Source organism: Medicago truncatula, chromosome 5 (genome assembly GCF_003473485.1).
Source record: "Medicago truncatula cultivar Jemalong A17 chromosome 5, MtrunA17r5.0-ANR, whole genome shotgun sequence".
In the NCBI taxonomy this organism is placed as follows: Eukaryota; Viridiplantae; Streptophyta; class Magnoliopsida; order Fabales; family Fabaceae; genus Medicago; species Medicago truncatula.
Window position 1 is genome coordinate 30,284,354 of NC_053046.1, and position 23,249 is coordinate 30,307,602.

Genomic DNA, 23,249 nt, shown 5'->3' on the forward strand with positions numbered 1-23,249 from the left:
TTTTTAGGTCCAAAAACAGGGTATAACAGTACTCTCTTTCAACTCCAACTCCAATCATGACTCCAATTACATCTGCATATATAACACACATTAAAATATCTATCAAATTACTATTTATTATTAAAAGAATATAACGTACAATTGAATCATATTAAACAAAACATTAGTAATTCAATATATAAATTATTGTGTTATTTTTGTAAGCAATAATAATATTTAAAAAAATCTACATGAAGAAAATTATAGTCACTTACCAACTAAGTAGTTGTTGTCGTAAAATTCATTGAAAACATCAGGTGCAGGTGTAAACGAATACACGTTTGTTGGGACCAAAACAGTTATAGATAGTTTGACTTTTGTGTTGATTGTGAAATTCAGTTTGTATTCTTTGTGTGATGGTCGATACAAATCACTGTTGCTAGCAACATTAAATGAGGAAATTGTGAACATCATTCCCTCTTGGAGTTGATTCTTGAACTTGTAGATCAATGTTCTTCGTATAGACGCACCAAATTTGATCACCCTAGATAAAAAAGATGATAACACTATACTTTAAACAAAAAAATACTAAAAAAAAACAAAAAAGAAAAACAATATGAAAAAGGTACATTTCGATCCATTAGAACCAACTCCATGGAAAATGGTAGTTTTTTATTTTTGTAGTCTTGACCAAACCAAGCACGAACAACCTTCACAACCAATGTCCACGATTGTTTTCTTGGCGAAACATTAGAGATGAAGTTGTGTTTTGTTGACATTTTCCTTTGCAATAGAAAAATTATAGAAATAGTTTAGAATATAGATATCAGAGCACCAAAGAACAGAAAACGAAGAACTATATTTTGTGATTGTTGTGTACTCATACCCAAAATCTCTACTATTTATATAGAAAAATAGTATCATAACGGTTAATATAAATTAATTATCAATTTAATCGTTTTAAAATTAATATTATCAACGTCTTTAATATTATAAAACGTGCATTAAACGATTAAATTATATTTCATGTAACGTACAAAAAATTAACTTCATAACATTTGAAATTTAATTTAATATTTAATAATATCTTATAAATAATTATGTAATATAGTTTTGTAACAAACAAAAATTAATTATATAACCTTAAAAACTAATTAATACAATGAATTTTTTAATTAGTAAGTTAATGTCTTAGTGTAACGTCTCAAAATTCAAAATATAATTTATTCAGTTTATTTATTATAATTTTGTAACCAACCAAATTTTGAATGTTACATATAAATGTTAATTGAATACTAATTAGATTAATAATTATTTGATTTGTAACGTTCAAATTTTTATTGTAAAATATAAATTTTAATCGAAACAATAATTATATTAATCATTATCTGATTGTAACCAACTATTTACTTTATGTACAATTTAATGTTAAATAAAAAACGGTTTTTAATAATAATTAAAATTATTAAGCTTGTATTAAAAATTAGGAGGAATTTTAGGAACATATGCTAAGTAGGCTTTTGATGAGGTGGACATCTTTAGAGAAAAGGAATTTGAATTAGGCTATTTCTAAAAACTCTAAATTGTTAGTATAAAGATATACTTAAATTCAAATTGCTATTATCCTAGACTAAAAATATTATGTTTCAAAAAAAAAAAAATAGACTAAAAATATTAGTATAATGTTCTGAGTTCTGACACTATTATTTATCGGTAGTTCCAAAGTGATTGTTGTATTGTGTTGAGTTGAATCGTGGAAGCAAAAAACAAAGAGAAAATGAAAATCTATCACGTTCCTTGCTTGGAAGACAATTATTCATATTTGTAAGATTATTCTTTTTTGTTCAGTTTTTCATTTTCTGGGTGAATCAATCTATGAAGGAATTTGTTATTATTGATTTGCAGGATTGTTGATGAGAGTACCAAAGAAGCTGCGGCTGTGGACCCAGTTGAACCCGAGAAGGTTCTAGAAGCTTCTAATTCTCTCGGTCTTACTATCAAATTCGTCCTCACTACTCATCATCACTGGTGAGTTGCTTACTTTCGTTGCATAAGTTGTTTTGCATAAGCTCAAAAATAAGCCAATCCAAACAGGTCCTTTATATAAGCTAGGCTGCAGAGCTTATCAATATTAGTTACAACTTATGGACGTGTTATAAGCTGATTCCATAAGCTATCTCAAGTAGGGTGTGTGTTTGGATGACCAGCTTGATTAATCACCAACTGATTAAGTGTTTGTTATATAAGCACTCCTGTTTTAAGCTATTCATATAATCAAAGAGAGAACGTGGTAAGCTATTTTCATATGAAAAGTCTGTTGAAATAAGCTGAAAACAGTTGCATTTTCTTGGTTATTTTGTTTGGTGTTATTGTTTGCTGCTTTAGTTTTGAGGGGTGATAGAAAATATTGTGATTTTTGTGTGAATTTGTGGCAGGGATCATGCTGGTGGAAACGAGAAGATAAAGGAATTGGTGCCTGGAATCAAGGTCTACGGTGGCTCAATTGATAATGTCAAAGGCTGTACTAATGCACTTGAAAATGGTGATAAGGTGCATCTTGGAGCAGATATTAATATTTTAGCCCTTCACACACCTTGGTATGGTAACTCAACTTGACAATTAAGACTCTTGTTGGCACCCTTTCCTTTCCCCTCCCTGCCCAAAAGTCGAGGGTTTGTAATTGGTGTATTATATAATTATATTATATTTAGACCGGGACTTAATTGTTTTGTCTATGTCTTTGCTTCATTTCTAATCTCCATAATAAAGAATAACAAAAGAAAGAAATAGTATAGCTCAAGTTTGTATATCAATGATAGTGAAATGGTGGTAGATACTCGAAGAGGTAATCAACTTTCTGAGTGCTGATTGCCACACATAATATTTGAATGTGGATGTTGTTAGTGAGAATTTGACTCCTCTAAAGTGAGTAAAGTGTAAAGTGAGATGAGAATATCAAGAATTGTTATGTTAGCAAACTCATATTACCAATTGTTTTTAAAAAACTCATAATTTTTTATGATGTACCACTAACATCCATCATTACTTTATTAATCAATGGTTTATAATATGTACTTTACACTCTAAAGTGAGTTGCTCTCGCCATAGGTTTATTAATCAATGTAAATAGGTCAGGTAAATATTATTCTTTTATAATGGGAGCGAAAACTTCTGTATTGTGTTTCTCTCGCCAATTAAGATTTGTGCTAAAGAATTAATTATGTAATGCTTGATGAACTTGTTGTACCATTTGTTCTCGGCTTCTGTTTAGAGGTTTAGCCTTGCTTTTCTGGTGATATTATTTTAAAACCAATAAAACTATATACTTGTCTGATAGTTTACCAGACTTAGAACACATTGTTTTGCTTTCACTGGCCTCATCTGTTATGGTTGATAATTTTGTTTGATGTTTTATTAGTTGTTAATAATTATCACTCCTCTGGTATTGTTTAGTATTCCATCTTTTATGTAGTGGTTCAAACTAAGTTTCAGTTTCACCTTTTATCCAGACCCTTTAACCTCTCTTGTTAACATAAACCATTTCTCTGATTTTCATAGCCACACCAAAGGTCACATAAGTTATTATGTTACTGGCAAAGAGGATGAGGACCCAGCTGTTTTTACTGGAGATACATTGGTAAGTTTATCAACATTTTTCATTTTAATGAGCTGTTTTGAAACATGTCTGAAAAAAAGTAGTTATTTTGAATGCATGTAAGAAACTTAAAGATGGGCTAAGTGCTTGAAGTGAAGGTATATAAATTTTAGGCTTGATTCTGTGGTCCTTTAATGGCCCTTAGGCATTTTTTAGTGGAATCTCATATGGTCAACCTCGTTCATGTTACGGAAGTTAAATGACCAAAATTTGGTAAAAATAAAAACTTAAAAGGACTAATTTGTTACAATAAATTGGCGAAGGTTAGCATGCATAAGTAAAGCATGTGGTGTGTGGTGCACCAATAAAGATTAACCCAACGATTAATCTATCTACACTGAAATATCATACACAACCCTTACACAATCTTTCTCATCCTTAGTCATGTCCAGATGAACACCCTTACATATGGCCATCTTTCATCAATTTTGACGTGACCGTCATCTGTCTGTTGTGCTGGATGATCCTTTGTTAGATTTTGTTTTTTGGAATCCAGCTTGTTTAAGCATGGAATCTTGTCGGAACTGATGAAGACGGACTTTATCTGGGGCTTTTGTAGATTGAAGGATGAATATTCTTTTGATTGTTTTCATTTTCTGGAAAATGACTCATGGTGGCTGGAACTTAAGCTTTCAAGCACTCAGTACGATCCAACCCAAACTTCACAGATATGAATTTTTCTAGGGGTTTTATAGAGGAATTAATTTTATTGGTTTGGTTTTGTATTTGAGTGGCTATGGTTGACGTATTTTGTATTTTCTGTTGAAGGGGAAGAAGAAGTTGATGGTGTGGATTGGAGAAGAGAATGTTTTTCTATGACTGTAGTGAAATGACCTTTTGAGTCCATATTTCTTTTTTTGGTTCTATAGTTCTTGGTTGCTGAGGTACTCATCTTTTGAATCCATATTTCTGCGTGTATGTATCTTCATAATTTATTTTTGTTTTATCTTGGTCTCTGTCATGGTGGTGAACGACGGTACTGTTCTGGTGGTGCAGAGAAGACTGCAGAAGAGGGGAACCAAGGAGGTGGAAGGGAAATGGGGAATGTTTTAGTATGGAATAAAAGCCATAAGTTATGATTGTGCACATTAGACAAAGCCTGATAAAATAAATTAAAAGGGCCGATAGAGCAATTTTGCCTAAATTTTATGTTTGGTTCGTATTCTCGATGTATGAAAGTTTTCATGTACATGAATTTTGAAGAGCTATTACTTTTAAATCTTCTTTATTTATTTACTATGTTTCTTCTTTACAGTTTATTGCTGGTTGTGGGAAATTTTTTGAAGGAACTGCAGAACAAATGTATCAGTCACTCTCTGTAACATTAGGTTCATTACCAAAGCCAACTCGAGTTTACTGTGGCCATGAGGTAAAACATATTCAAGTTTCTGTCATTAAAATTGTGGACTGAAAACATATTTAAGTCTTCTTTATAATACACTTCTTTGGTTTGCTGAAAAAACATGTATTGGTTTTGAGAGATTTAAGAGCTACCCTTTGCCAGATGAATTTTTTTGATTTGGTACAAATATAATGCAAAAGGCAGGCACTCCTTGGTGTGTGTTCGCAAGAAGCTCATTTGTGCAAAATCGGTTGTGCTCTTGTGCTTAAAATACAAAATTTATCACTTGGATTAAAAACCAATAATGCAACTTTGAGGGAAAGTGAAATTTTAAATTTTTTGTTGAATAGTTTTATTAGCGAAAAAGGCTTATGTTCTTTAGAGACTTACATTTTCTGCTTCACATTACTCACTAGGAGTTTGAGTTTGTTTTTTCTGCAGTACTCAGTGAAGAACCTGCAATTTGCTCTGACAGTTGAGCCAGACAATTTAAGGATACTGGAAAAATTAACCTGGGCTCAAAATCAGCGGCAAACTGGCCAACCAACAATTCCCTCAACCATTGGGGACGAGTTGGAAAGCAACCCATTTATGCGGGTTGATCTACCTGCAATCCAGGTTTGTCGCCTTTTCCATTCCTCTTCTAAGTATATGTTTGGTTCTAGTTTTGGAGGAGCCTAAATTGATTCTAGATGTGTAGAATTGATTTTGATATGTTTGGATGCTATCTGAGTATAATTGTTTTTTATTCCCAATTGATTCTAACTTAAACTAGAATTTGTAGCTTTTGCTTTTACAACTTATTTTTAACCTTGAATTTATTGTTCACCCACTTTTACATCAGTGTATTCAAACATAAATCACATTATATTCAACTCACTTTTGGCCAGAATCACTTTGTCTAAAATTAATTTTTGCAACTACAGAACAAACACATAAGTTATTGATGGGAAGGAGGAAATAAATATATTCTTTAGCAATCCCTTCTGGGGTATACTAGAGATTTGTATAATCAAAATTCTAACATATTTTCAATTTTGGTCCCCAAAAAATTTCCGTTTGATTTAATCTTTCGATTTTAAATATATGTCAATTTTGGTTTACGTAGATTTTAGACTGACCAAGTTAGCTAGCTGCAAGGACCAAAATTGACACATTGTCAAGTGAGAGAATATATTTTAGGGATCAAAACCAAAAATTACAAATTTTTATTTAACCCATTTAGCCCAATATAAAATTATACAATGCTTAATTAATGTAAAGTGTTTCCTTGTAATGTATCAATGTAAATGTATTGCAGGAGAAGATGGGGTTCAATTCACCAGTTGAAGCTTTAGGAGAATTAAGGAAGGTGAAAGACAATTGGAGGGGCTAATGAAACCAACCTTCTCATTCACTCCTGTTTCATTTTCCTCTTTTGTCGAATACATATTAATAAAGGCATGTATGTATTATGTATATACTTGAACAGTTTGGTTTGCATGAAATTAAAATGGCAGTGTCAGAGGCATGTCATGTTAGGGACATGGATTGTGATTAGCACTGTCGGATACATGTATGTTAATGTTGGTTTGTCCAAATACTAAGATGTCCCATTTCATTCATGTCATTTACTTGTGAACTTAACAACTATTTTCTCCTTTATATTTCTGTTTGCAAAGTAAACTTTCTCCCTCAAAATTCAACCCAAAATACCTATATGAAAATAGGAGATTCCTTTGATGCTTTATTTGTTCTGTGATCAAGCATGGAAAGGGATAGAAAATTATGGCCGGCCTCTTTAATTTATTCACTTTTATTATTTATATATTGTTTGTTTTTTGGATGTACAAACTGAATAATGCTTGTTTATGTCAAACAGAACAGTAGTAGCGGTGACTTCGAAATTCTTAATAAATTCAATTTTTTAATGTAATACTTTTTTTTTTTGAGAGATTGTGTTTTATTATATGTTATTTTACAATATTAATAAAATATTAATTTTTTGAGGGGTTCAATAATTTGTTTAGGTTGGATATGAATTTGAGTTCATTTAAAATGCGATTTGGATTGATTTGTTTCACTTGGTTGAACGGGTTATTTGGACCTATGATCTTCTCTAAATTTAGAGGAGAGGGAGGAGAAAACTTATTTTTCTTTTCTAAATTAATTACGCTATAAAATAATTTTAAAATTGAATGAAGTATGATTGAATTGTAGTTATATATATTATTAAATTTAAAGTATATATTAAAAATATAAATCTAACATTCTAAGGCATTCCTTAAAAAAAATATATCCTTCTAAAATCTCCTTCCCATATAGACCTTTAATCTTTTAGTATCTTCTACGATAGACTATGGCATTCTACCTAATAGAATATGTTTTGGTTTTTGTTTTTTTTCTTTTTCCTCACGACATCACACCGAACTTCCTATACGGGTTTTACTTGGATGACATTGAGTTTAAATAATATTGGTGATTTTGTCTCCATCTCTCTCCTAACCAATCATTTTTATTATCAAAATAATTTATTTTAATCATTTATTTATCATTTTCTTTCATCAAATATACTAAAATCATCAATGTCACCAAAACTCAAAGTCACCCAAGTGACATGAATACTCTTTCTCCGTCTCTGTTTTAATTGGACTGAAGTGGTTAACGGACTTCAACAAATGACAAATCGTACGAAAAAACACAAATACGATTTATGGGTGTATAAATTCTTAGATAAGAGTATACATAACTTAGTGTTGAACTCCAAATTAGTAGGGATCTCTTCCCACAAGAATTGAAAGACTACCCAAAAAAAGTAAATTTAAGGTCTAACCACTTAATTAAAATAGATTATTGAAATTTACTCCTCGGGATCTCAATGTTTAATTTTTTTTTTTTTTTTATACTAATATCGGTTTATTAGTTTGCGCTTTTAAGTAAATAATAATAAAATTTAGCATCATTAAATGATTTAAATATATCCCCTAATACATGCCAATCTCTATATTCTAGCATCCAACCTATTAATGTCCTTCTCCGTCGATTAAAGACACATAAACAATGAGATTCAACATTCTTAAAGCTTATTTTGTTACAACTTACAAATCATTTCTTTGACTTCTTCGGATACAATATGACTATAAGTGGATTGAAAATGTCCAATTTTACCCTTTGATTACAAAAAAATTGAAGATTGGAAAGTATGCACGAGTCGACCACATTAGTCTTTCTCTACTCGCTTGCACTATGGTTTTTCAAAATGTTGAGTTAAGGGGAATTTTCTCAAACTGCTCATGTAGTCATAAGCATCCTTTGGTCATTCTAAAACTAAGATCGGACAACACACAATAGGCATAATCCAAATTGCTACCCTTTATCTAGGTTTGGTAGTTTTGGCGGAGAGTAGAAGAATATTTACCTATAAAACTTTCATACATTGTTCGTGTATATCAATTGAATTCATAAATATATAAGCATTAATAGTATAAACATTAAATTTATAAATATTCCCGAACTTAAGAAGAAGTCGATATTATCTGCCTAAGAGTGTTGTTGTTCTCACATCAAGTGGTTTCTAGAAAACACATTAAAATGATCAAAAAACTCAGCGGTAGTTAACTATCGTTTGAATGTTTTTGATCATTTTCATGTATTTCTAAGAAACAATGGATGTGAGAAAAGCAATTCTCTCTGCCTAATACTAATAGGCCCACTAATCTAAAGTTTTTTTTTAAAGGAGAATATGTTTTGGTTGTTGTTTGTTCTTTATCTACAACAACAACAACAACCAAGCCTTATCCCACTAAGTGGGGTCGGCTACATGAATCAAATGACGCCATAGTGTTCTATCATACACCAAATTTGGATCCAACTCATTGACCTCTAAATCCTTTATAATGGTTTCTCTAATAGTTTTCCTAGGTCTTCCTCTACCTCTTTTAACTTGACTCTCCTCCATTTGATCTACCCTTCTTACCACGGCATATACGGGTCTTCTCTCTACATGCACAAACCATCTAAGCCTATTTTCTACCAACTTTTCTACTATAGGTGCTACCCCCACTCTCTCTAATGGTGTCATTCCTAATCCTATCATTTCTAGTTTTACCACTCATCCAACACAACATACTCATCTCTGCTACACTTACTTGATTCTCATGTTGACTCTTAACCGCCCAACACTCCGTACCATACAACAACGTCGTTCGGACTGATGTCCGATAGAACTTTCCTTTCAACTTAAGTGGTACTTTCTTATCGCACAAAACACCCGAGGCTCTTCTCCATTTCAACCACCCAGCTTGAATACGATGGCTTACATCTACTTCTATTACTCCGTCATTTTGTACGAAGGACCCAAGATATTTAAACCGTGTGACTTGGGGTATGATATGATCTCCAACTTTCACCTCTAAGGTAGACCTACTTCTCCTTCCGTTGAAGTTACATTCCATATACTCCGTCTTGCTTCTACTCAAGCGGAATCCATACGCTTCTAAGGCTTGCCTCCAGGCCTATAGCCTCCCGTTCACTTCCTCCCTTGACCCACCCACCAAGACTACATCATCTGCAAAAAGCATACATCTCGGTGCTAACTCTTGGATGTGTTCCGTCAATACATCCAAAACTAAAGTAAAAAGATAAAGAACAAACAACATCCTCTTAAATGTTATTTGTTCTTTTATCTATTAAATAAAAAATGTGTAGGGAAGATGCTTCACTTGTCTTGCTCTTCCCACGACCATGCACGTAAAACCACAATCCTCTGTCATCTATTATTCTTCATATCATTATTATAGAAGGTACATGTCTCAATTTCATTAACAAATGGAAGACAAACCATAATATCGATATGTTCAAAATAACCACAAAATTTTGATGGTAAAAATTGTTAAGTACCTCTACAATTGTGTCAAAAAAATAATACAATATCTCTACAATTGGGGATAATCTAGCTAGTGTGATGTGAAAGAAAAGAAAATGTACAAACTTTATTTTCAATTTTTTTTTTAATTAGTCTAATCACTGAAAATTCACATTTTTTAAATAAATAAGTAGGTGTTTGGAGTTTGAAACTAAACCCCTACACACGTAATGTATGTTCCCGAAATTGATATACATAAAAGTAATTTTATAAGTGAAATATGGTTGATGTGAAATGATTTTATGAAACAAACTATTTTAAGACTTTGACTCGGGTTGATGGTGGAGTTTTGGCTGATAGTTGGTCTTCTCGGTCTTTGCCTCTTGAGCAACTATGTTAATTATTCATTCCTCTTATTGAACGTGAGATTGTTCAATTACTTTCTATTCACGTTATTGTTCAATTACTCTTCCTCCACACATGAATTATAGAGAGATGACCCATTGGTTTGGAAGTTGACTAGTGCATTATGGCAGAGCTTGAGTGAAATTCCTATTTGTAAAAAATAAAAAAAAATAGTGTTATAGAATAATAATTATTAAAAGGTCCACTAAAATAATTATTAAAAGGAAAAAATATTGACAAAATGGACGGTGACTTAACTTGGTTGGTTGAAATTGCAAATGGAAGAAAAGAATATGATAGTGTCCGTTAAAACGCGTTTCTTTTTCACCACCTCTTAACAATAACATCAATTATTTCAGTTAGGTTATTGCAATAATAATGTGATTATTCAACGTTGTTCATCTCCCAAATCTATCACCTTTATGTTCTTGTTACCTACTCCTCTCTTATTTATTGCTTCATCTAAGGGTGTAAACATATTTATTCTACTTAATTTCTTCCATCAAAATACTATTTCCTCCTAATCCTTCAATTTTGAAGAAAAAGAGTCCTGTAATCCTATGTTTGATTCATAAGGTAAATAAAATCTTATTAAAGGTTTTCTTTAATACTTAATAAGATTTTATTTACTTAATAAGAGTCTTCAAATGAGAAGATCTTTCACAGACACAATTCACAAATCAATTTTGTTAGGCACATCCTCACATGAAATGAAAAAAATTAAAGAAAAAATATTTAATCATATCAATTGACTTTATTCAATTTTATTATCTTTTATGTTTTTATGATCTTGTATGTGTTTCCTTCAAATGAGTCTAACAATAACATCTTATAAAGAATCTTGTAAATATAATTAGAGGGAGTATTTTTCTTCTTCTTGAGAGTCACCGAACAATTGATATAAGTAAATAGAGTATCTATCTTTCTTTATGTATGTACAAAAGTATCCCTTTATTATTGAGAATAAATTAGGTATTTTCATAAATACATTGTCGCTTTCTGTGAAAAATAAAATAAAATAAATAGTTTGTCCCATTAGATATTTTGATATACTAAAAAAATAGTAATCTCTGTACATAGTAAATTGTTCTTTATCGCATTCACACGCTCAACACTCTCAAAAAGAAAACCAAGTTTTCAGCTCCCTGATTCTGACTTTTCATCACCATTGCCAATTCACTTCAAATTTCAAACCCTATTTTCCATAATTCCTTCATTAATCGCTTAATCCATAAGCTCTCAGGTAACCTATAAAGCTATTCACTCCCTTCATTTTTTTCAATTTTTATATATTTTTTTCTGTTTCTCTAATAATTTCCTTCATTCCCTTTTCAGGGTAGGGAATAAAACCCTAAAAAATCGTCTTTTGAATATTTTTAATTTACCCCAAAATTAGAAATTAGTCGAAAAGTGGAAGATCAAAGAAATAGGGTGAGTGAAGAATTGAGGATTAGTTTTTTTATTTTTATTTTTAATTTGTGTTAAAGATGGAAACTTTGGGTGGTAATTCATCACCATCACCATCATTATCATCAGCATCATCATCATCATCTTTTGGAGGGATTAATACTGATGATAACAATGGTAGTGTATCTTGGTATGGAATGAGGTTACCTGTTAACCCCTTTTTGTCACCGATTTCGTTTTTGTTGGATTATTCTGGAATTTTGCGTTCGGGTAATGATTCTGAGGGTATGATTGTCAACAATGGAGTTTCTGGTTCGGAGTTACGACCTCAGGTTGATGCTGGTGGTGCTGTTGCTGGGAGTAGTGCAGGGGAGGTTGCAATAAGAATTATTGGAGCTGGAGAGAATATTCATAATCAGGTTGGGGAAGTGGGTTATGATGATTGCGGTGAGGAGCTTATTGCTGAGAGAAGTGGAATGCCTGGATTGGGTGAGAATGATGCCGAGGGTCGTGGTGGAATTGAGGCTAGTGAAGGGGTTCCTCTTGTGTCTTCATCTTCTTCTTCGTCGTTGGCTGGTAGTGGGCAGGTTGATGGTGAGGCTGCTGGGAATGGAACAGAAAATAACAGGGATTCGTCTTCTTACCAGAGATATGATATTCAGCTGGTTGCTAAGTGGATTGAGCAGATTCTTCCTTTCTCGCTTTTGTTGTTGGTTGTTTTCATTCGACAGCATTTACAAGGTATAATCACTTCTGTTCTGATTCATCGATTATACTATATTTTGTTTGTGATGTTGAGCCTGGCTTCAAACTTGTGTTAGTCCAATATGATCATAGCCATTTTGAATTTTCCTTTATTTACTTTTCCATTGTTAGTAGTTCTTCCATTTCCCAAATATCAAGAAAATACAAAGTTGTTTCTTATAACTTGGCTACCTGTTGTGTTACAAGCACCGACTTGCTTGTCCTGAGGTAATTTGCTTGGTAGAATAGTGGTTGGATAGAGAAAGGTTGCCTGCATTTGGGAATGATGGAAACTATGAAAGTAGTATTAACTAACATCTTTATTTCTCATCATGTATAAGTTTGTTTGGTCTTTCGCTCTCGTTACCTTGTTAAATGTTTTTCATTGATCCCAAATCCAACTGAAAAATGCTTGTGTGGCTTACAATACTGGCTGTTGTTTCCGAAAAAAGGGCTTAGAGATAAAGAAAATATCATGTGAGAAGTTTTTTGAGGATCACAAGGGTCGCACCACACCTTTGTTTTATTTACTGATTATGTACAACAGTTTTTTTTTACTGGTTCTCCCCCTTGGTGGTGTCCTACCTTGGTAAGAAAATTGCAGCTTTGCTAATTGTAAGGCAAAAATGAATCTCGTGGAGTAAACTAGTTGGTGATGTTATTGTCATGTGTTTCTGTAGTGATCCTCTGTTAACAATATGAAAGCTTTACTTATGAAGATAAGTACATGATGATATGCTTTCTACCTTTCTCGTAAGTTACAATTGTGTGTTTTCTTATTTACAATCTCTTCCTCTGAAGGTGCACAATCCATTGTTCACACTTATAGCTTGAGTGTTGTCTTATTTTGTAAGTTATTATTTTCTCCACATTTTCTGGTAGTCATTTCTGCGAACTTGCAGGTTTCTTTGTCACAATTTGGATAGCGGCTGTGATGTTCAAGTCAAATGAAATTGTTAAGAAGCAGACAGCTTTGAAGGTGCTTTAGTCATATCTTTGCCAAACCTTTAAAATTTCTATTCTTAAACCGAGTTTCTATTCTGTCAACTCCTCATCCTCGTACCATAACGCTGAGTGAAATACGTTTTATTTTGCAGGGAGATAGGAAAGTCTCTTTGCTTGCTGGTATCGCTTTTGCATTCATTCTTCATGTGATATGCATTTACTGGTGGTATCGAAATGATGATATTTTATATCCACTGGCCATGTTACCTCCTAACCCAACACCTTTCTGGCATGCAATATTCACGATCTTGGTCAATGGTATGGACTTATTCACGTAATGCTTGATCTTACATTGCTGCAGTGGATATATGCTAGAACTTTTGTTTGTTCTACTTTACATGGTGACATAAATGCATGTCAATAGTGTACAATTTTTACGTTGTTTGGATAAGTAACTTAATTAATTGCTTATAGCATAAACGTTTATCATATAAGTGTTTGCAATTACATATAAGCTATTTCTATAACAACATAAACTTCAATCAATCTGCATTCATACAAATTACAAGTTGTTTTTATAAGCTACCCTGGAGAGCTTATGGAATTAGACTGAAAACAGCTTATTTACATGTCATAATCTCTTTCCATAAGCTTTTCCAAACAGTCTCACAAGTCCTTGCCTATGTAGTTAAGATCAAATAAGTCAATCCAAACAGGTCCTTAGTAAAAAGTAAGTCAGTCCATAAGCTTTTTGGTCACTGGTGGTGAAATTGGAACCTTTGTAGTTGTTTCATGACTTTTTTATTGAAATTATTCATCATTTAAAACTTGCCTACGTGTAGACAGGATACCGTAAAATGTATTCTCCAAGTTTAATTATCAGTTGGGATATTAATCGACTCAAAATTGTTTGAGGATAAAGTTAACAGTTAAATTTTATTTTTTCCCGTATGTGATACCGACTGCAGTCATTGCTTGTTTATACGTCTAAGAAAAATAGGGAATGTTAGCTGACATATTATTTCACATTGGCAATGGTTAAATTAAAACACTAAAGCCCAATTTTCATCATTTCCTTCACAACATCTTGAAAAAACGAAACAACATGATGACATTTTTTTAATTATATACAAGAACAACAATAACCAAGTCGCATGTTGGATACATGGAACAGACGGTATCATGTCTAAAACAAAACCATTGGCCTCTAAATCTTTTTCAATATACACGAGAACATATAAACAGGAACAAAAAACAAACTGCACCCTTATTTGCTTCAATGTTTTTCTTATTGTTTGATATTAGTTGTTGAGATTTGTTTTGGATATTATAGATATGTTAGTCAAATTAATTCCTTTTAGCAATTAGAATCAACTAAAAAAGTAAACTGGGAAAGAGTACAGTAAATATGTACAGGAAATCTACAATATCTGAAACATATCTGAACATAGATAATGAGCGATACCTTTCTTGATCTCATTTAGTTTTATTAATATATTGTATTTTTATCTTGGTTGACTGTTTATGTGTCTGTTCCATCCCTTCAGATTGTATTTTTGGCCTTTTGCCATTCTAATTTTTGTTGATATTAACGATCACAATTATATTGACTATCAGATATATTGATGCGGCAAGTTGCAATGGCTTTTAAGTGTATCCTTCTTATATATTACAAAAAGGGGAAAGGTCATAACTTCCGTCGGCAGGTGATTAATACTTTCCATACAAAAGTATGCAATTTTCAAGTGTAGTTTACTACTATAATTGCTGACATTGTCTGACTTTTTTAGGCTCAAATGTTAACTCTTGTTGAGTACACGCTGTTGTTGTATCGTGCCTTGTTGCCAACACCAGTCTGGTACCGGTTTTTCTTGAATAGGGAATATGGAAGTCTCTTTTCGTCACTGACCACAGGGTTGTATTTAACTTTCAAGCTAACATCTGTGGTTGAGAAGGTTTGCTTTCATTTTCTTAAAATTATTAGTGTGAAGTTCTGAATTTCAAGATGTATATACAATGCTGAATTATAATATGTGTGCTTATCAGGTCCAATGCTTTATTTCTGCCTTGAAAGCATTATCAAGAAAGGAAGTTCATTACGGGGTCTATGCCACAGCAGAACAGGTCATAATTCAGTTTTAGATTTTTTTTATTAACAGTGTATAATATATCCATTTGATTTCTATAATATTAAACAAAGTCCCTATAATGCCATGTGGAATTTTGGAGGATGTCTAGACCCTCCATTCCCTGCCCAATTTTTTTTCTCATTTCCGCTGCTGTTGCATGGGATTTTACTAGTTTAAATAGCAAATCTCATTCATTTGTTACAGTGTTCTGATTCTGTGTTTTTTGGAAGTTGTAATTTTCTGATTTTATAAATGCATACATATCTATAAAACATATGACAGGTATGTAAACGTTAAATACGTGAGATGGATTGTAGTTAGCTAGTCTCCTCCAAGTTAGTTATATGTTTCATCAATCTAAGAATAAAGCTATGTGATTTATCAAAATAATTTGTATGCAACTAAGTTATATGTTATATGCATGAGTAGGTAAACATTAAATGCATTAGATGAATGCCATCATGCATGACTTTTATAGTTACAGAAATTTTGGGTGATGCCATTCATCAGGATAATGTGATTTATCTTCCATGTATCTCTTATATTCTATTTATTTGCGTACTTGCACATGGTGGTGTGTATATTGTTTTCTGGATGAAATGAAGAGTATCTTCCGAAAAACCTATTGTAGCTTGTTATATTTGTCTTGTCCCCCTTATATTCCTCTGACATTTCAGAAAATATTATCCTCAAAATCAGATAGGAAAATATCTACAGTAGCTTGTTATTTTTTTCCCCGTCTATGAAATTTATTTGTTGATAGTGTTTGGTTGATGGGAGATTCATCATGTGTTATGCAAGGGGGCTGGAGAGTTTTTGTATTATACTTTGTTATGGAATTTTGTTATTGGATATTGTCTTCTGTCTTTTTATTTTTCAACTATTCTTTCTAACGACATTTCTTTCTATTTAAGAATGAAAACATGCAGACACTGTTATTGGGGCTTTTTACTGTGCATATATTTTTTTTAAATATATAATTCTAAAATTTGATGTATTGAAACACAGGTTACTGCTGCCGGTGACCTATGTGCTATATGCCAGGAGAAGATGCATTCCCCTATCTTGTTGCGCTGTAAACACATTTTCTGCGAAGATTGTGTATCTGAGTGGTGAGTCCATACCTTTATTCCTCGTTTTGAATTTTTTATTTCAACATATAAAGCTCACAATATATTAACAGAAATTCACTGAGATCGTTTATGAGAGCGATAAAAAATTGGTTAGGCTTGGCTAGTAATCAGCTAAAAGAGCATTTCACATAATTTCCCACTTATCAATTCTCTCAAGAATGTTATACTTTTCTTTTGAATAGAAAATGTTAGTTGTTACTATCCGTTCCATTTTAACTTCCACTTTCATAAAAAAAAATTGTTTATTTTTTTTTCATTTTCAAAGTTCAATTTAGCATTGATTTTGTCAACAATACCGTAAACTATTTATCGCACTGAGAGACAGGTGGAATGAAATAATAAATAGTTAAGGGCGTGATAGGAAAAAGAAAAATAGTTTCATGAGAAGTAATGAAATTGATTGGTTGTTTTGGTTTGTGTAGATAACCTTAAAACAATTACTAAAAAGGAACAAACGTAATAGTTATTATTTTGTTTGTGGGAAAAGTTGAATTCATGGACTCAGTTCTCTACCACGGGAAAGCCATATATTTGCTTATTATACATTTGCATATTTATTTATGCTTGGATATGTCCTGGTTTGTGATAGAACATTATAGCTTAATTTGATCCATGTAGCCGACCCCACTTAGTGGGACAAGGCTTGGTTGTTATTGAATTTACTGGGGAAAAAAATAATTTCCACTGTTCCTTTCTTTTCATAATATAATCATATTTAAGTATTAACAGTAGGTGAGTTTAATACTTGACATCAAATGTAAGAATGGATAAGAGAGAAAGATAGGGTTCCCTAGGTCTTTGAACCCTTGGTCAATGACAATTGCCATGCGGAGTCTATTTACAGTTATGTGTACCATGTTTTCTAAGAATGTGTAAAATGCATTTTGTGAACCTGAAGTATTCTTGGGTGTTGGACAATGTTTAAGGCCAATGCAAGAATGTTTAGGTTGGATACAAGCAAAAAATTTCCTAGAAATATTTGTTTCTTGCGAATATTTTTAATATTCATAACAAACATGGAAATCTAAAATTCTTACATTAAGATTCTTAGATGCCGAAAATAATCCTTCTAACAAACACCACTGCACTTTTACTAGGCATGAAGATGCTCTAAGGAAAAATGATCCTGTTGGTGAATATTATTCATTCAAATATAGTCATGCCTAAGGGATGTCCAAAAAAATTGGTCCAGCAGAACCATTTTACAAACCCAGCGTATGTATTTAAAAAACCCAATTTATTTTGCTTAAAAACTGACCCGTAGCCATTTAATTAAAACCGGAAAAACCAGTACCCACTTTTAAAACCAATACCCAAATGGTCAAACTTAATGTGCTCTCCAAATTTATGAGCTGTCAGCCGCTTCATATCACGCTAAGGTTGTTAAAATTCTCAACCCTTTCTCGTTGGTGCCAGTGCATCCTTTGATTCGTTCATCTGATTTATTCCCCTCTCTTGTCGTTTCTCTCCAAGGACTCTGCACTTGTAGAAAAATCAAACGGTTTTTGATCTGATTTCAATAATGTCACAGTCGAGTGAGGTTCTCGTCATCTCGTTGAGGCTCCAGCATCGACGAGAAGCAGCTCTGAGCAACGCTCCTGTCACTACTGATTTTGCCTCTGAGCTATCCTGATTCAGTGATATCTTTTTCCCAGTGGAGGGATATCCCGAAGCATGATTCCAGCAGTCAGTGAGTGTAGTAGAAAGGCAGAGTTTCGTTAATAGAATTGGGGAAACAAATGGAATTCTAGAAAACAAAATAACTCTGAACTGTTGCATGCAGTCAGATAGTAAAAAAGAAGTCGTTGGATTAAAAACTAGGTTTTAATCAAAAACCGGGTCAGAACTGGGACCAAGCCAGTTCAGAACTGTTTCGCAAGCATAAACTAGTTTTCTAAAATAATGGTTTGGTTTATCAAAACCTAAACCAAATAGTGGATTGGTTTCTATGGTTCCGTTACCATGACTCATGCTTCGTGGCCAGAGCCCAGAAGTACTGTTTCCTCAAGCTATTAAAATTTCATTCCGTACCAATATTTAGAAATGCCACTTGAAAGTTGTCAAATATTGAAATAACTTCCGATGAAGAGGTATATTTGAGACGTGTTTGACTTATGTAGAAGTGCATTTGTCTAAGCTTTTTTCCTGAAAATCTACCAATTTAAATTAAAAAAAAACTTTTGGAAGTTTATTGAATATTTAGATTGCTGATTATGTTGAGTAATTATTTCGAGTAGTTTATAGAGAAAAGCTATAATTGTAACTATTTAAAATAAGAAGTGTTTTTTTCTCTTCTAATGATTGAGTCAAATGAAAATTAGGTTATGTTTAACATAAAATCTCTGAAAATTAAATCATTTTTGTTATACAAGTCATTACACAAACTGGATTAAGAGGCAGTTAGATTGTATTACATTTTTCTCCTATCAACAACTTCTATTTTAAGTTGTAATTCCAACAAACGCACTTCTTTATTCAGGTTTGAGAGAGAAAGGACTTGCCCCCTATGCAGAGCATTGGTTAAAGCAGCTGATCTTCGCACCTTCGGAGATGGATCAACAAGTTTGTTCTTCCAGTTGTTTTAATCAACTCATGATCTTTGGATTGGATCATAGTTTTTGACCAGCCTTTGCTTAAAAAGTACCATGCATCTTATTCTTACTCTGATTCGATGAGATTTTTTATCAAAGGAATGGTTATGAATTGAAAGTTCACTTCAGTTGCAACAATGTCAGATGTACAAATTAAGGGCTTTGCTCAGCTGTGAGATACTCAAAATCGGGGGAACCTGCTAACCTGATATATTCCTCGTATACTATGATGAACACAAACTTGTTCTTAATGTTACATTATTTTGATATTAATCCCCATTTCTTTGAAGTTTGTATATGTTTTTGCACAGACTTTATTGAAATATGTTAACTAAGTTATTACACTTGGAAGTGCTGAAATTGCCATATGTAAAAGAAATTTGGATTTGGATGCTTTTGTTGATTGTCATGCCTTTTTTCTTTTGCTTTTTGCTCAGATAGTGAAACATCTTCTATCCTGAATTAAAAACTAAATGTTTTGCCACAAGGGAACAGTTTGAAGTGTGACCATCATTTAGTCTGTCATGCATCAATGAACTTCTGAAACCTTTAGTTTTAGTAGAAATTAATGTGGGTACAATTATAGAAATGTGGTATTGATAAATTACTTTGGAGGTCTCTAATCTATTCGGTGATTTTTAAGTAGTTTCTTGAATTAAAAGAAGTTATAACCGAGTCTCTAAATTTATTACTTCTTTCGTCCTTAATTATAAGCACCGTTGTAAAATTTTAGATTAGATATGTATTATTATTTTTCTGAACAAAATTCTAATTAATATTACTGGCTTATCTCAAGATGAAATAGTCAACATCGATTATTAGTATTCTATACAGATAATTTAGTTATATTTATATACAAATTATGCACATTAATTATTGATTTTTTTTTAAAGATATGTGACAAGTACAAAAGGGGCCTTCCTTAATTGTAAAACAATTTGCAATTAAATTCATGCTTATTGACAAGTTTAGGGATTTGGTTATAATTTATTTACGGAGAAAACGTTTTACAAGTTTAGGGATTCCGGTTATAATTTATGAGTCATGTTAACCATTGCCGCGGGGCACTGGTTAAGGAAACTAAAAAAAGGAAATTTTAAAATGAAAGTAACACTTTTTTTATGCTTTTGAAAAGTTGACGACACAAATTTCAATGTAATAATTACCACATTTGACTCCTTAACCAGTGGCCCTGGGACACTGGTTAACATTACCCATAATTTATTTATGGAGAAAACTTAGATATTGTTCCCAAGATGTTGCATCTGTGTTCTCCAATAAAATTGGTCCAATTGGATGATTTATTCAACATTAGAAGACATTCTTTGTATTGTCTTTGTTTATGTGACATCTCGATAGTCAAATGAAGCGAGATCCTAAATTTATTTAGTCAGCTTATTTGAAGTTTGTCTTTTGGTGGAGATTTAGTTTTTATTCTTTAGCTTAAATGTAATTATGGTCTCACTGTTTTAAAATCAAACAGTTTTGGTCCCCTTTTTAAAAGTCATGTTTTTTATCCTCCTTTCGTATTTTTAAAAGTCAGTTTTGATCTCACTATTTTAAAAAATGAACGATTGAAATTAAAAGGGAAACTTAATTCCCAAATCCCTTCCATCATCCCTCCCTCCCTCATCTTCTTCGTGCAGTTTCAGCTGCTCATCCCTCTCTTCGTTCATATGAAGTAATACTGCCTGTGTTTATGATGTAAGTTAGTTGGTTCAACTGTGTAAGTTAAAAAGTTATGATGGCGAGATTCATTTGGGAACTAGGGTTCCTGTGACACCCTTTTCATCTTCCGTTTGCATTGCACGTTAACTGTTCGACAAATGGCTCCAACCAACGAGAAGAAGGTTAGTAACTATGTTCATGATGACATTGTTTTCTGTATTCTTTCCAAACTTCTTCTCAAATCTATTAAACGCTTCTCTTGCATTCGTAAATCATGGTCTCTTTTATTTGAACAAAAAAAGTGCATAAATCAATCTATTAATATCTAATTATTTAATACTACATGTGGAAGATGAATAAATCTTGAGCATCTTGATTTTTGAGTTTGCTTTGAGATATGGTGACAATACAACATTCTTTAATGTGCTAAATGTGATTTTAATTTGGGTCTCGTTTAATTAATAAAAATCATGGTGCTTATTATATGGATTCACAAAAAGGTATATAGATGTATCCTCAACATTTTTAATAAAATACAACATTAATTTATTTATTTTATTAATAAAATTTACTATTTAACTAAAAAATTATAAAGTTCCTCATTTAAACCTTTATTTTTTTTCCAACTCAATAAGTTTTTTTTTTTTTTACACTAATGAACGCACCCAAAAATTGTATATTTAAGGAACTTAAAAAGAGTTTTATAAAATGAAAATATACTGCGTATAGGAATATGAGCTATTTAGGAGATATATATGTGTTAGATAATAAAATATTAAACTTAATCTATTGGGCCTTTATATATTATTTATAAGTTAGTTTATCCATTTAAGTTTTGCTAATGATTTCTTGTAACCGTGTTTTGATATTCTATGCTATTGTAATATTTTAATGAAGTCCTAACCATTTTGTTTTGTGTTATTCACTCTTTGTCTATTTTGTTTCTTGTTAATGTGTGTAATAAGTTAAACACAAGTTGTGCTGAAAATACCCGTTTGAGTTTTTATTTATTTTTTGAAATTGCTTATATGCAAACTGACTTGTTAGTTGCTCATATTATATGTATTATCATGAGGTAGAAGCATTTAGTATTGAGAAGGTTTAAAGAGTATGATGTGTAATAGCATATTGTTATGTCTAAGGTTGTCTTTCTTGTAACTTTAATCGCAAAGAATATGTATTGTGATGGATTTTTATGCAATGTTTGTATTATTGTCCAATGATATTTTAACATTTGTTAACATAACAACTCTTGATATTCTCACTCAACACTTAACTCACTCTAGAGGAGTCAAATTCTTACTTACAACATCTGAATTCAAATATTATGCGTGGCAGTTAGCACTCAGAAAGTTGATTACCTCTTCAGTATCCTCCCACCATTTCAATATTATTGATATACAAACTTGAGCTAGACTATTTCTTTCTTTCATTATTCATTATTATGGAGATTAGACCATTTTGTTATCTCATTTGAAATGAAGTAAAGACATAGACAAAACAAGTAAGGCACTGTCTAACAAAATGAAATACATAAAAGAACACTGATTTTGCAAGACCTGAAGAAGTACCAAACTGAATATAGTGGTCAATGATGGTTAAAGGGTCAGCAGAATGAACGCCCAACCAACGCCGAACAAGCTGCCAAACCTTCCCGAAGATACTACAAGACAAGAAAAGATGTGTGTCTGTCTCGATCTCCCCACAACCAGTAGCACACCTGAAAAGATGTGTGTCCATCTCGGTTCGGTTGTTGAACCATTTAGGCCTTGGCTAAACCGCATGATAAAATCGGATGACTCGATTAAATAACTCGATCTCTATACTAAATTTGTACAGGTACTAAACAAGATTGAGGTACCGTTGGATCAAGCTTTTTTACGGTTTAAAAGTTACTTTAAAACAAAGTTAAAATAAGGCATTTAAGAAAGGAGCTAAAGTTGTTTGTTTTTTTTTTTTTTTTTTTTTTTAAATTTTAAAGCTATTTTTTAGTTAAAAAGTTGTTTGGCAAAATATTGTACAAAACTTTGAATTTATTATTTTATGATGGTGTCTGGGGTTCGAATCCCGGACCTTGAATATATTTTTGCGTTGTCCCTATCAACTGAGTTAAACTCACGGGGAGAAAACTTTAAATTTATTATGAATTAACATAATAAATAAAAAATGTTTAAAATATTTTTTGAAGGGTAAAAATGTTTAAAATATAAAAGATATTTTTTTTATACAAATACTATATTTACTTCACGACGTTTATTTTGTGTAACATGAATACAAATTTGTATCATTATATAAATGACTTGTTAAATATTTGAATAGAAGAAATAATTTAAGGAGGCTCACTAATAACATGAATAATATCAAAATACTAATAACAAGAATAATATCAAAATAGTTGGAAAAAAAAA

At 32.0% G+C, this 23,249-nt stretch overlaps 1 protein-coding gene and 1 pseudogene across 2 annotated transcripts; both read left to right on the top strand.

Annotated features, from left to right (window-relative positions):
- Positions 1-1,642: 1,642 nt before the first annotated feature.
- Positions 1,643-6,620, top strand: LOC11405773 (hydroxyacylglutathione hydrolase cytoplasmic). The gene is made up of 7 exons (XM_003615415.3): positions 1,643-1,803; positions 1,885-2,007; positions 2,415-2,576; positions 3,538-3,616; positions 4,890-5,003; positions 5,418-5,594; positions 6,277-6,620. The coding sequence occupies exons 1-7, from the start codon at positions 1,757-1,759 to the stop codon at positions 6,349-6,351; spliced, it is 777 nt and encodes a 258-aa protein (XP_003615463.1). The 5' UTR covers positions 1,643-1,756; the 3' UTR covers positions 6,352-6,620.
- A 4,671-nt stretch (positions 6,621-11,291) lies between these two features.
- LOC11411919 (E3 ubiquitin-protein ligase RNFT1-like) lies at positions 11,292-19,582 on the top strand (annotated as a pseudogene). The gene is made up of 9 exons (XR_003012342.2): positions 11,292-11,467; positions 11,560-12,372; positions 13,278-13,354; positions 13,473-13,638; positions 14,938-15,026; positions 15,111-15,275; positions 15,367-15,444; positions 16,458-16,561; positions 19,062-19,582. The product of XR_003012342.2 is annotated as an E3 ubiquitin-protein ligase RNFT1-like (transcript).
- Positions 19,583-23,249: the final 3,667 nt, after the last annotated feature.

Coding starts and splice junctions, on each gene's coding strand:
- LOC11405773 (XM_003615415.3), top strand. CDS start 1,757: ATGAAAATCTATCACGTTCCTTGCTTGGAAGACAATTATTCATATTT. Junction 3,617..4,889: donor TTTTTACTGGAGATACATTG/GTAAGTTTATCA, acceptor TCTTCTTTACAG/TTTATTGCTGGTTGTGGGAA. Junction 5,595..6,276: donor TTGATCTACCTGCAATCCAG/GTTTGTCGCCTT, acceptor AATGTATTGCAG/GAGAAGATGGGGTTCAATTC.